General features: G+C 39.6%; 1 protein-coding gene across 2 annotated transcripts in view; it reads right to left on the bottom strand.

The window, feature by feature from the left end:
* Nucleotides 1-14,909, bottom strand: part of SLC30A9 (solute carrier family 30 member 9) — an 85,228-nt gene extending 70,319 nt beyond the window's left edge. Inside the window, exon 1 of one of the 2 annotated variants that reach the window (XM_045056435.1) lies at nt 14,846-14,909. In XM_045056435.1, coding sequence (XP_044912370.1) covers nt 14,846-14,894 — 49 coding nt within the window. In that variant the 5' untranslated portion in view covers nt 14,895-14,909. The other variant, XM_023253156.2, reaches the window with a different exon arrangement.
* Nucleotides 14,910-14,923: the final 14 nt, after the last annotated feature.

Below are 14,923 nucleotides of genomic sequence, written 5' to 3' on the forward strand. Positions count from 1 at the left end.
CCCCAGAGGATCAGTGTAGGTCCATGCCCGGCTGGGTCCCTAAAATTTGGAGTTTTGAAACCCAGCCAGCGCACCTGATATAAAAAATAGGAGCACTGCACCAGGTGGGCAGAGAGCCCAGACACAGACAGGGTGAAGGCAGAGATCTGAGGGAAGCCTGGGACACATGAGGGGAGAACGTTCGCTCTTCTGTGAGGGTTTCCTGAACAGCGGAAGGCATGAACTCCCCTCTATGGGGACTAAAGAGCCGGCTGATGCCATGTTTTCCTCGCCCATCAGCACAGGAGGACTTCAGTGAGCAGCAAAGCACCCAGAGTGGAAGCTTGAGCCACTTTCACCAAGCCCTTCCCTCTGTGCTCTGCAGGTGCTTCTGAACGAGGGCAAGTGTGCCTGAGAGTCAGAGCAGCAGTGGGCCACTCCCCCAGAAGACCAGCACAACCTCTCACCACCCACACGCAACAAATCTACTGATCATAGAGTGCTACAAAGCTTCAGTTCTAGGAAAAATAGGATCTAGCCTCTTTTAACAATTAGCCGACCAAAACATACTGAGTTAAAACTTGCCACACCGTGGACAAGGTCAAAACACTCCCCACTGCAGCACAGAGAAACTCTGCAGAGGACTGACCTAAGGGAAGAAACAGCCAAACACAACAGTCGAGTACACAAAGCATATACCAGAAACAATTCCTGAAGCGGCAGGCCCTAGACAGTATGACTTCTTAATATAGCCAATACTCTCAAGAGCAGGAAACATAACAGGCTTTTATAACACACAGAAGACAGAGCCCTACACAAAATGCCAAGACGGAGGAATTCATCCTGAAAGAAAGAACAAGAGATCACAGACAGGGATTTAATCAAAACACATATAAGTAATATGACTGAACCAGAATTTAAAACAACAATCATATGGACACTAGCTGGGCATGAGAAAAGCATAGAAGACACCAGGAAGTCCCTTACCACAGAGATAAAAGACCTCAAAGCTAGTCAGGCTGAAATTCAAAAATGCTATAACTGAGATGCAAAAACGGGATGTAATGACAAAGATGAAAGAAGCAAAGGAATAACTAAGTAATATAGAAGATAAAATGATGGAGAATAATGAAGCTGAAAAGAAGAGGGAAAGAAAAATATTGGATCACAAATGTAGATGTAGGGAACACAGCGGCTCCATAAAGCGTAGCATTCATATCATAGGAGTTCCAGAATAAGAAGGAAAAAGGGGCAGGTTTATTTCAGCAAACAATAGCTAAAAACTTCCATAATCTGGGAAAGGAAACAGACAACAAAATCCAAGAGGCACAGAGAACGCCCATCAAAATCAACAAAAGCAGGCCAACACCAAGATTTTATCATAATAAAATTTACAAAATACAAAGATAAGGAAAGAATCCTGAAAGCAGCAAGGGAAAAGATATTCCCAACCTATAAGACAAATAAGGTTAGTAGCAGATCTCCCCACAGAAACTTGGCAGACCAGAAAGGAGTGGCATGATATGTTCAATATGCAGCCAAGAACACCTTATCCAGCAAGGCTATCATTCAGAATAGGAGAGATAAAGAGTTTCTGAACAAAAACTAAAGGAGTTAGTGACCACTAAACCAGTCCTGCAGGAACTAGTAAGGGGACTCTTTGAGTGGGAAGGACAGATCAAAAGCAACAAAGACTAGAAAGGAGCAGAGAAAATCTCCAGAAAATCTCCTGATGTTACAGGTAATACAATTCATATTGTATTTACAGGAACTAAATTCATATCAATAATCACTCTGAATGTAAATGGGCTAACTGCTCCAATCAAAAGACACAGGGTATCAGAATGGATTAAAAAAAAAAAAAAAAAAAAAGACCTATCTATATGCTGCCTACAAGAGACTTATTTTAGACCTAAAGACACCTCCAGCTGGAAAGTGAAGGAATGGAAAACCATTTATTATGCTAATGGATGTCAAAAGAAAGCTGGAGTAGCCATACTTTTATATCAGACAAACTAGATTTTAAACCAAAGACTGTAACAAGAGATGAAAAAAGGCACTATATGATAATAAAGAGATCCATCCAACAAGAACTTCTAACAACTGGAAATATTTATGCCCCCAATAATATGCATTTGGGAGTAACCAAATACATAAATCAATTAATGACAAACATAGAGAAACTCATTGATAACAACACAATAATAGTAGGGACTTAAACACACTACTTGCAACAATGGACAGATCATCTAAGCAGAAACTCAACAAGGAAACAAAGGCTCTGAATGACACACTGGACCAGATGGACTTAACAGATATATTCAGACCACTGCATCCTAAAGCAGCAGAATACACATTCTTTTCCAGTGCGCATGAGACATTCTCCAGAGTAGATCACATACTGCGTCGCAAATCAGGCTTCAACAAGTATAAAAACTGAGATCATACCAGGCATGTTTTCAGACCACAATGCTATGAAACTTGAAGTCAACCACAATAAAAAAAAAAAAAAAATTGGAAAAGACCACAAATACACGGAGGTTAAGATCATCCTACTAAAAAATGAATGGGTTAACCAGGAAATTAAAGAAATTAAAATATATCTGGAAGCAAATGAAAAAAACACAGCAGTCCAAAACATTTGGGATGCAGAAAAATCAGTCCTAAGAAGGAAGCATTCAGTAATACAGGTCTACCTCAAGAAGCAAGAAAAGTCTCAAATATACAACCTAACCTTCACCTGTCAGAGCTAGAAAAGGAACAACAAATAAAGCCTAAAGCCAGCAGAAGAGAAATAATAAAGATTAGTGTAGAAATAAATGATACCGAAACAAAAAACCCAGTAGAGCAGATCAATGAAACTAGAAGCTGGTTTTTGAAAGAAGGAGTAAAACTGGTATACCCTGAGCCAGATTTACCAAAAAGAAAAGAGGAAGGACCCTAATAAAATCACGAATGAAAGAGGAGAGATTAGGGGCACCTGGGTGGCTCAGTCAGTTAAGCATCTGACTTTGGCTCAGGTCATCATCTCAGGGTTTGTGGGTTCAAGTTCCATGTCAGGCTCTGTGCTAACAACAGCTCAGAGCCTGGAACTTGCTTCTGTGCTAACAGCTCAGAGCCTAGAATTTGCTTCGGATTCTGTGTCTCCCTCTCTTTCTGACCCTCCCCCGCTCATTGTCTATCTCTCAAAAATAAACATTAAAAAAAAGAGAGAAATATTAAAAAAAAAAAAAGAAAGAAAGAGGAGAGATTACAACCATATCACAGAAATACAATTAAAAGAGAATATTATGTTATTTTCAATTTTTTGAGGAACCTTGATAGTGTTTTCCAGAGTCACTGCACCAGTATGCATTCCCACCAACAGTGCCAAAGTGTTCCCCTTTCTCCACATCTTCACCAACATCTGTTGTTTCCTGTGTTAATTTTAACCATTCTGACAGGTGTGAGGTGGTAACTCACTGTGGTTTTGATTTGTATTTCTCTAATGATGAATGATGTTGAGCATCTTTTCGTGTGTCTATTAGTCATCTGGATGTCTTCTTTGCAAGAATGTCTATTCGTGTCTTCTGCTCATTCCTTCACCAGATTATTTGTTTTTTGGGTGTTGAGTTTCATAAGTTCTTTATAGATTTTGGATACTAACCCTTTATCCAATATGTCATTTGAAAATATCTTCTCCCATTCCATAGTTTGCCTTTTAGTTTTGTTGATTGTTTCCTTCAGTATGCAGAAGACTTATATCTTGATGAGGTCCCAAAAGTTCATTTTTGCTTTGGGTTCCTTTGCTTTCAGAGACATGTCTAGTAAGAAGGTGCTGTGGCCAAAATCAAAGAAGTTGCTGCCTATTTCTCCTGTGGGATTTTAATGTTTTCCTCTCTCACATTTAGGTGTTTCATCCATTTTGAATTTATTTTGGTGTATGGTGTAAGAAAGTGGTCCAGTTTTGGGGTGTCTGGGTGGCTCAGTTAGTTGTCTGACTTCAGCTCAGGTCATGATCTCACAGTTCATGATTTTGAGCCCCACATTGGACTCTGTGCTGACAGCTCAGGGCCTGAAGCCTGCTTCAGATTCTGTGTCTCCCTCTCTCTCTCTCTGCCCCTCCTCCCTCCCCCCAAAATAAATAAACATTAAAAATAATTTTTAAAAAAAGTGGTCCAGTTTCATTCTTCTGCATGTCACTGTCCAGTTTTCCCAGTACCATTTCCTGAAGAGACAGTCTTTTTTCAATTGGATACTCTTTCTTGCTTTGTCAAAGATTAGTTGGCCGTACATCTGAGAGTCCATTTCTGGGTTCTCTATTCTGTTCCACTGATCTATGTGTCTGTTCTTGTGCCAGTACCATACTGTCTTGATGATTACAGCTTTGTAATACAGCTTGAAGTCTGGAATTGTGATGCTTTCAGCTTCGCTTTTCTTTTTCAGGATTGTTTTGGCTATTTGGGGTATTTTGTGGTTCTGTACAAATTTTAGGGTTGCTTGTTCTAGCTCTGTGAAGAATGCTGGTGTTATTTTGATAGGGATTGCACAGAATGTGTAGACTGCTTTAGGTAGTATAGACACTTTAACAATATTTTTTCTCCCAACCCACGAACATGGAATGTTTTTCCACTTTTTGTGTCTTCTTCAATTTCTTACATAAGCTTTCTATAGTTTTCAGCATACAGATCGTTTATCTCTTTGGTTAGGTTGATTCCTAGGTATCTTATGGTTTTTGGTATAAACCATAAGATAAATGGTTTATATACCATTTATATACCATAAATGGTAACTGTAAATGGGAACAATTCCCTGATTTCTCCTTCTACTATTTCATTATTGGTGTATAGAAATTCAACTGAGGGGTGCCTGGGTGGCTCAGTTGGTTGAGTGTCTGACTTTGGCTCGGGTCATGATCTCACAGTCCATTGGTTTAGGCACCATGTCAGGCTCTGTGCTGACAGCCCAGAGCCTGGAGCCTGCTTCAGATTCTGTGTCTCCCTTTCTCTCTGCCCCTGTCCCACTCACACTCTGTCTCTATCAAAAATGATTATACGTTAAAAAATTTTAATTAAAAGCTTTTAATTAAAAAAATGCAACTGATTTCTGTATGCTGATTTTATATCCTGTGACTCTGCTAAATTCACAGATCAGTTCTAGCAGTTTTTTGGTGGATCATTTGGGTTTTCCACGTAGAGTATCATGTCATCTATGCAAAGTGAAAGCTTGACTTCTTCCTTGCCAAATTTGTATGCCTTTTATTTCTGTCTGAAAAAATTAAAAATAGAACTACCCTGAAAAAATTAAAAATAGACCTACCCTATGACCCAGCAATTGCACTACTAGGTATTTATCCAAAGGATACAAAAATGTTGATTTGAAGGGCACATACACCCCAATGTTAATAGCATATCAACAATAGCCAAATTATGGAAAGAGTCCAAATGTCCATCAACTGATGAATGGATAAAAAAGATGAATGGACTATTACTTGGTGATCAAAAAGAATGAAATCTTGCCATTTGCAACAACATGGATGGAACTAGAGAGCACTGCTAAGCAAAATAAGAGAAAAAAATGTCATGATTTCATTCATATGTGGAATTTAAGAAACAAAATGATAAACACAGGAGATGAGAAGGATAAAAAGAGAGGGAGGCAAACCATAAGAGACTTTTCAATACAGAAACAAACTGAGGGTCACTGAAGGGGGGCAGGTGGATGGGGGAATGGGCTGAATGGATGATGGTCATTAAAGGAGGGCACTTACTGGGATGAGCATACGGTGTTATATGGAAGTGATGAATCACTGGGTTCCAATCTTGAAACCAATATACTACACTGTATGTGGAATACTTTAAATTTAAATGAAAATTAATTTTTAAAAAGAGAATATTATGAAAAATTATATGCCAACAAATTGGGCAATGGGGAAGAAATGGATAAATTCCTAGAAACATATAAACGGCCAAAACTGAAAATCTGAACAGACCCATAACCAACAAAGAAACTGAATCAGTAATTAAAAATCTTTCAACAAACAAAAGTCAAGGGTCAGATGGCATCCTTGGGGAATCCTAGCAAACATTTTTTTTTAATGTTTATTTATTTTTGAGAGAGAGAAAGAGAGAGAGACAGAGCATGAGCAGGGGAGGGGCAGAGAGAGTGAGGGAGACACAGAATCTGGAACAAGCTCCAGGCTCTTAAGGTATCAGCACAGAGCCCAATGCGTGGCCTGAACTCACGAACCATGAGATCATGACCCGAGTCGAAACTGGACACTTAACCAACTGAACCACCCAGGTGCCCCAGGAATCCTACCTAATATTTAAAGAAGAATTAATACCTATTCTTCTCAAACTGGTCCAAAAATAGAAGTAGCAGCAAAACTTCCAAACTCATTCTATGAAGCCAGCAATACCTTGATTCCAAAATCAAACTACTATAAAGGAGAATTACAGGCCAATGTCCCTGATGAACATGGATCCAAAATTCTAAAAAAGCTAGTAGCAAATCAAATCCAACAGCACATTAAAAGAATTATTCTCCACAATCATCACAATCAAATGGGATACATTCTTGGCCTGCAAGCGTGGTTCAATATTCACAAATCGATGTGATACAGCACATTAATAAAAAAAAAAAAGGATAAGAACCATATGAGACTCTCCACAGATGCAGAAAAGGCATTTGACAAAATGCAGCATCAATTTTTGGTAAAAACCCTTAACAAAGTAGGGATAGAGAGACCATACCTGAAAATCACAAAGGCGATATCTGAAAGACCCACAGCTAATATCATCCTCAATGGAGAAAACCTGAGAGCTTCTCCTCTACAGGCAGGAACAAGACAGGGATGTCCACTCTCACCGTTATTTAACATAATACAGTACTAGAAGTCCTAGCCTCAGCAATCAGACAAGAAAAAGAAATAAAAGGCATCCAAATCAGCAAGGAAGAAGTCAAATGTTCACAATTCACAGATGATATGATATTCTATGTAGAAAACCCAAAAGACTCCACCAAAAAATTGCTAGAACTGATACTCAAATTCAGCAAAGTCACAGGATACAAAATCAATGTACAGAAATCCGTTGCATTTCTTTACACCAATAATGAAGCAGCAGAAAAAGAACTCAAGGAATCAATCCCATTTACAGTTACACCAAAAACCGTAAGATAACCTAGGAATCACCCTAACCAAAGAGGTAAAAGATCTATACTCTGAAAACTACAGAACACTTATGAAAGAAATTGGAGAGGACACAAAGATATGGAAAAACATTCCATGTTCATGGATTGGAAGAACAAATATTGTTAAAATGTCTATATTACCCAAAGCAATCTACACATCTAATGCTATTCCTATCAAAATGCCACCAGTATTTTTCAAAGAGCTAGAACAAAAAACCCAAAAATTTATATGGAACCAAAAAAGACCCCAAATAAGCCAAAGCAATACTGAAAAAGAAAAGCAAAGCAGGAAGTATCACCATTCCAGACTTCAAGCTATATCACAAAGTTGTAGTCATCAAGACACTATGACACTGGCACAAAAGCAGACACGTACATCAATGAAATGGAATAGAAAACCCAGATATGGACCCATAACTGTATGATCAACTCATCTGCGACAATGCAGAAAAGAATGAATTTCCAATGGAAAAAAAGACAGTCTCTTCAAATGGTGTTGGGAAAACTGGACAGCGACAGACAGAAGAATGAAACTGGACCACTTTCTTACACCATACACAAAAATAAATTCAAAATGGATGACAGGAAAACATCAAAATGCCATGGGAGAAAACAGGCAGCAACCTCTCTAACACTGGCCGGAGCAACTTCTTACTAGACACGTCTCTGGAGGCAAGGGAGATAAAAGCAAAAATGAACTTTTGGAACTTCATCAAGATAAAAAGCTTCTGCACACTGAAGGACACAATCAATAAAACTAAAAGGCAAACTATGGAATGGGAGAAGATATTTGCAAATGACATATTGGATAAAGGGTTAGTATCCAAAATCTATAAAGAACTTACCAAACACTCAAAAAACAAATAATCCAGTGAAGAAATGAGAAGATATGAATAGAAATTCTTCCAAAGAAGACATACAGATGGTTAATAGACACATAAAAAGATGCTCACAACATTACTCATCATCAGGGAAATACAAATCAAAACTATAATGAGATATCACCTTACACCTGCCGGAATAGCTATGGTTAACAACACAGGAAACAACAGATGTTGGCAAGGATGTGGAAAAAGGGGACCCTCTTATACTGTTGATGGGAATGCAAACTCGTGCAGTGACTCTGGAAAGCAGTGTGGAGATTCCTCAAAAAGTTAAAAATAGAACTATCCTACAACCCAGCAATTGCACTACTAGGAATTTACCCAAAGGATACAAAAATACTCATTTGAAGGGACATGTGCACCACAGGGTTTATAGCAGCATTATCAGCAATAGCCAAATTATGCAAAGAGCCCAAATGTCCACCAACTGATGAGTGGATAAGGAAGATGTGGTATATACATATACAATGGAATATTACTCAGCCATCAAAAAGAATGAAATCTTACCATTTGCAACGATGTGGATGGAGCTATGGTATATTATGCTAAGGAAAACAAGTTAATCAGAGAAAGACAAATACCACATGATTTCACTCACACGTGGAATTTAAGAAACAAAACAGATGAACATACGTGAAGGAGAAAAAAAAAGAAAGGCAAATCACATGAGACTCTTAACTATAGAGAACGAAGTGAAGGTTGCTAGAGGGAAAGTGGGTGAGGGGATGGGCTAGATGGGTAACGGATATTAAAGAGGGCACTTGTTGTGATGAGCACTGGATGTCATATGTAAGTGATGGATCCCTAAATTCTACTCCTAAAACCAGTATTACACTACATGTTAACTAGAATATAAATAAAAACTTGAACAACAACAACAACAACAACAACAAAAGTGACTTGTGGGGGCACCTGACTGGCTCAGTCAGTAAAGCATGTGACCCTTGATCTTGTGGTTTTGAGTTCAAGCCCCACACTGAGTATAGAGCCTACTTAAGAAAAAAAAAATGTGACTGGTGAAATATCTAGATTATATATAGTTTTTACTTGATAAGTTATAATTTTCTGTATTTTCCAAAAAAATGCCAAAAATTTAAAAAACTAAGAAATACATTCATTGCCAAATTACTTCTAATATTATTACTACTAATACTGACACTATCTAGTTTACTCTTACGCTTTCAGCTAGCCAAAAACACAGGAAAACCTTCTGTGACGAATCATCTGGCAAGCAAAAGTGTGACCTAGATCAGGTAGCTCAGCCTAGAGAACGATAACGGATGTGATTTCTCTCCAGAACACAGTAAGCAACAGGGAAGAATATTGTTTTTTTAAGTAAATATGAGATGCTGGCAACTTCCTACACTGCCTATTGGTATACATCTCTACTGCCCTTAATTCTTGTTAATATATGCTTAGAAAAGTAAAAACAGTATCTAATATATTTAGGGTTTACCAAGCGCCATTGTCTTAAATGCTTTCCCTGCATCATCATATTTTCTAATTTATATTCCAAAACATACCTCAAAGTCATCTATTTCTCTCCATCTCCACTGCTAACCACCATGGCCTAGCCACAGCCTTGCCTGCCTAGATAACTGTCATAGTTCCCAAATGATGTCCTTACTCACTCTCCCCTTTTTAATCCATTCTCCACACAGTAGTCTGACTGATATTTTGTAAATATTGCCCTTTTTTAAAACCTATGGCCTCGGGGCGCCTGGGTGGCGCAGTCGGTTAAGCGTCTGACTTCAGCCAGGTCACGATCTCGCGGTCCGTGAGTTCGAGCCCCGCGTCAGGCTCTGGGCTGATGGCTCGGAGCCTGGAGCCTGTTTCCGATTCTGTGTCTCCCCCTCTCTCTGCCCCTCCCCCGTTCATGCTCTGTCTCTCTCTGTCCCAAAAATAAATAAAACGTTAAAAAAAAAAAAAATTTAAAACCTATGGCCTAAAAGGCACTGATGCTTCTCAAACCTCATTTCATACTCTATGCCCACTTCCCCGAGCCACAGCAGTTTTCTTCTCTGCTCCTGAACGCTACTATATGGTCTTTAGGGTTCCTATTTGCTCTACCTGGACTGCTCTTCACCCTAGATCTTCACGTGGCTAGTTCATTTTCATTTTTCATGCCTTGACTCAGTCACCACCTCCTTAGCAGATCTAAATGAAATGGCCTCTGCTAGCTACTTTTTAGCCCATCATCTTTTGCAGCACTTAGACATGTTTTCTCATTCTTAGTGTCTGCCCAATGAAGGTCTGTCTTGTTCAGCACTAACTACAATGCCTGGCACCCTTTGCTGAACTGAACCTCAACTCACAAAAACCTATGAAGCACACAGTAGGATTAGCATCATCTTTCAGTTAACACATCCTATCATAAATTTGAACTATACAGAACTATGCTGTCAGCCTGCCAAAATGGTCTTTTATAGCTGGCAAATAGCTGTTCCTATAACTTATTCAAAGTGGGGCGGGGGGAGGAGGCACAACAAAAGTGAAAACTTCCACTCTATTTTCCTTAGGGTAATAAATACTACCAGATTAGAGACAGGAATAAAATACAAAAATTTAATTTTTTATTTAAAACTACATTTCTGTTAAACCTCAGATTTAAGCAAAAGCACGTATCTGTTAATTTGATATGCAGTACTTAAAGGAGCATCCTCCCATCTCAAATTTTTGTCAAATGAGGTGAGGCATAAATATATGAAAAAATAAAATAAGTGCCCCATGCAAAGTCAGAGGAACTTTTTTAAAAAAAGGAAATATTAACTACAGAAACTAAGTCACATTTTTATTCTTTAAAAGGATTATGTTTGGGGTGCCCGGTGGTTCAGTTGGTTGAGCGTTCAACTCTTGATTTCAGCTCAGGCCACGATCTCATGGTTTGTGAGATGGAGCCCCATATGGAGCCCAGTGAGGAGCACAGGGCCTGCCTGAGATTCTATTTGTCTCTGCCACTCTCCTGTCTCCACTGACAGGAGCAGCATATATTCTTACTGTACATTTTTTCTAGTTTTACCTAATAGTACAATAGCATTTTCTCATGTCACTAAATATTGTCCTCAATTGATTTTTTTAATGTTGTATACATCACCAGTGCATAATAAAGGCACCATAATATATTTCAGTTTCCAACTCTCCATAACTAAAAATGTCATCAATTTATTATAATGAATAATGAACCTGTGCACACACTGTAATACCTCTCTGCTTATTTCTTTAAAGTAAATCATGTTAAATAGAATCACTGGGTCAGAAAGTATAAACTTTTAAAGTTTTTGTTTTTTTAAAATGTTTATTTTGAGAGACAGCACAAGCAGAGGAGGGGCAGAGAGAGGGAGAGAGAGAATCCCAAGACATGGGGCTGGATCTCACGAAGCCTAAGATCATGACCTCAACCAACTGAGCCACCCAAGCACCTCTAAAGTTCTTTTTGTTCTTTAATGTTCATTTATTTTTGAGAGAGACAGAGTGTGAGCAGGGGAGGGGCAGAGAGGGAGACACAGAATCTGAAGTAGGCTCCAGGCTCCAAGCTGTCAGCACAGAGCCCAACGAGGGGCTCGAACTCAGGAAGCGTGAGATCATGACCTAGGCTGAAGTTGGACACTTACTGGACTGAGCCACACAGGTGCCCCTAGTTCTTTTTTTTTTTTTTTTCTTTCTTTTTTAGTGTTTATTTTTGAGAGAGAGCATGAGCAGGGGAAAGGCAGAGAGAGAGGGAGACAGAGGATCTGAAGTGGACTCTGTGCTGACACTAGAGAGCCTGATGTGGAGCTAGAACTCATAAACCATGAGATCATGACCTAAGACCTTTCAGATGCTTAAACAACTGAGCCACTCAGGTGACCCCTTTGTATTCTTTTTATATAAAGAATAACTGACCTCCAAAACACTGTTCAACTGTATGTCCCAATGAATAGTAAGAAAGTTCCTGCTTTCCTGTACCCTCCGTATGAGGCATCATTATGGAAAACTTAGCCAATATGCTACAGGCAATGAGTAGCAAATCCTTAAACTAATATTTCCATGCCTACTGGTACGTATGGTAGATTTTTGCATTTTTATTGGCCACTTGAACTCCTTTAATGAACTCTTCATTTATTTATTTTGCCCATTTTTTTACTGCAAGATACACTGGTTTGTAAAAATTCTTTATAAATTAGGGATACTAACTTTATAACTGCACTGTTCAATACAGTAGTCACTGTCCACTGAGCACCTGAAATGTGGCTATTCTGAATTAAGATGTGCTAAACATAAAATGCACACTGGACTTCAAAGATTTAGTACAAAAAATAATGTAAAATATCTCAATTTTTATCTTGATTGCATATTGAAATATTCTGAAAATACTGGATAAAATATATTAAAACTGGGGCACCTGAGTAGCTCAGTTGGCTAAGAGTCCGACTTCAGCTCAAGTCATGATCTCGTAGTTTGTGGTTTGAGCCCCGCATCGGGTTCTCTATTATCAGAGGCCACTTCAGATCCTCTGTTCCCCTCTCTGCCCTTCCCCCACTAACGCATACTCTCTCTCAAAAATAAATATTAGAAAAAAACCCAAGAACTAAAATATATTAAAATTAACACTATCTGTTTTTTACTGTTTCACATTTGGCCATCAGATAACTCAAGATTACATACATGGCTCAATTATCTTTCTTTTGGACAGTGCTGCTCTACAATGTTTTCCTTATCCCCTAGAAACTGAGCTTTCAGTGTACAGGCATTTCTCATTTCTAAGTATGCAAATAAGGCAATTGTTTCCCTTAAGGCTTCCTTCTCTCCTTATTCTTTGTAAGTTTTTCCTCCACCACACAGGAATTTAGAAGCATAAACTTTTTCTTGACAAAGAAAAATATGTTTTTGGAATTTTTCCCCAAAAGTTCTTCAAATATCCTTTTCTTCTTACATGCATCCAACTTAAATAGTACCCTTTTTCTAAATGCTTTTTAAAATTTTACCATAACTGCTGTCCTTTTAAAAATTGTTTCGGTATTTCTGGAACTAAATTTTCACAAAGAAGGCTATTTTTAAAACCTACTACATGTTTTTTAAGTGTGAAAACACATTTTAATTTCCTGGTGATAAACATTCCAAAGAACTTTGCAAAGTCATTCTGACTGATGAAATAGGTATTATTATCTGTGGTTCACAGATGGATGAGACAAAGAGTACATAATTTTGGACACGATGACAGTTACAGAGAATAGGGAGTACCAATTACACTATTTCAAATCCTTTCAACTAACACTTAAAGGGCAGTTTAGACTAAATTCAACAGCCAATATACCTAATTTAAGTGTAAAATGCCAAAATTGCTTGGCAATAAGAATCAACTCGGCTAGAAGGTTTACTTGGGGATTTTGGAGTATGATATAATCAGATGATTCATTCTGTTCATTAGGGAACCAGCTATACTGCCAATATAGAAAAACTCAACTTTTCTATCACCACCAAAAAGCCCCAAGAACAGTGACGTTAAAATTAACTCCTCTGAAATTTTAAGAGCCAGTTTATACATTCATTGCAAATAAAAGACACTGATGTATTCCAATTTTATCTGCACAGCTTAGGCATTACTTTAATTTATATTACTTATCAACTTGAATGACGTGACTACAAGTTCTAACTTCTAGTCTGAGGTCACAAACATGCTACAAAGTTTTTCAAACATGAGCTTTTGGGAAATGTTTCTGTAAATACTCTGCATACTCAAGAATCTGAGGAATTAGACTCGGGGTGGATATGGTTCTGTTTTTCCCTCTTCGTTCCTATCAGTTCTGGAGAATCAAGCTACAGCATGTCAAGCCATAGCAAAAACAGACACAAGCCTTACTAAAACTGAAAAGTTCCCTACTATCTTGGAAACTGTGGCACAACTTAAATTTGAGTCAGAAAAGAATGCTGAAGGAGAGGGATAAAAATTCGCGTCAACCACATTTTTCTGAGTTACTGTTCCAGTACACACGTTTTCACCAATAAGATTGTTCAACAGAACCGAAGAGTTCTCTTGCTTTTCAGTCCCAAACTGGGTACATTCAATGACTGTGGCACGGTCATACGCTCATACTCAAGAATGATTCGTAAATAATGAGTACTCCCCCCCACAATCCTCCCTACTTTCGGGAAATTTAAGACAAAAGTTGGAGATATGGGAAAAGGGGCAGGGCAAGAAAACCTGCTTGGCCAAAAGCGCTCAAAGGGAACTGGTGAGCTCGAAACCCCCAGGCACTCTGGGGAGTCAGCAATTTCTCACTGTCCGAAAGGAAAGAGATTGTCACCGGGGACACTGCGATGCAAACGTGGCGTTTCATCTGGTACAAAGTGGTTGGCTTCATGCATGCGACCAGGCCCGAGAGCCACCCGCAAGTTTCCGCGGGGGTCGTTTTAGGGCCAGAAGCGAAACCACGGTCTGGGAGACCTCTCCAGAAACCCCGCGGGCTGGGCGGGCCGAACTGCAAAGGCGGAGACCCGGAAGGAAGGTGAGGGGGTTGGGGAAGGGCAAGCGGGCGAACTGCCCGAGGCGAAGCGCCGAGACCGGCCTGGTCCTCCAGGTCACCTGCCGCGGAGTCAGCGGCCGGGCCGGTACACTCACCCTGGCGCTCGCTGGAGCCGTGGGCCGCCGCCCTGCAGCGCAGACGGAGCCGGCACAGGGAGGACCAGCTACATCTGTGGGCCGCAGCGGCGGCGGCCAAGCCCGGTAACATCCTGGCGGGGCAAAGGCCCCTATTCGGACACCACCTCCTGCCTCCGCGACGCCGCCGGCAACAACTGACTCCATAGACCGGACACCTGCTAATACTCACGCCTGCGCCGCCACAGGCGGCCTGGATGACCCGGAAATAGTAACAACATTTAGCGCCGCAGAGCGCGCAGGCAGCGGA

This window comes from Felis catus, chromosome B1 (genome assembly GCF_018350175.1).
Source record: "Felis catus isolate Fca126 chromosome B1, F.catus_Fca126_mat1.0, whole genome shotgun sequence".
NCBI classification, from domain to species: Eukaryota; Metazoa; Chordata; class Mammalia; order Carnivora; family Felidae; genus Felis; species Felis catus.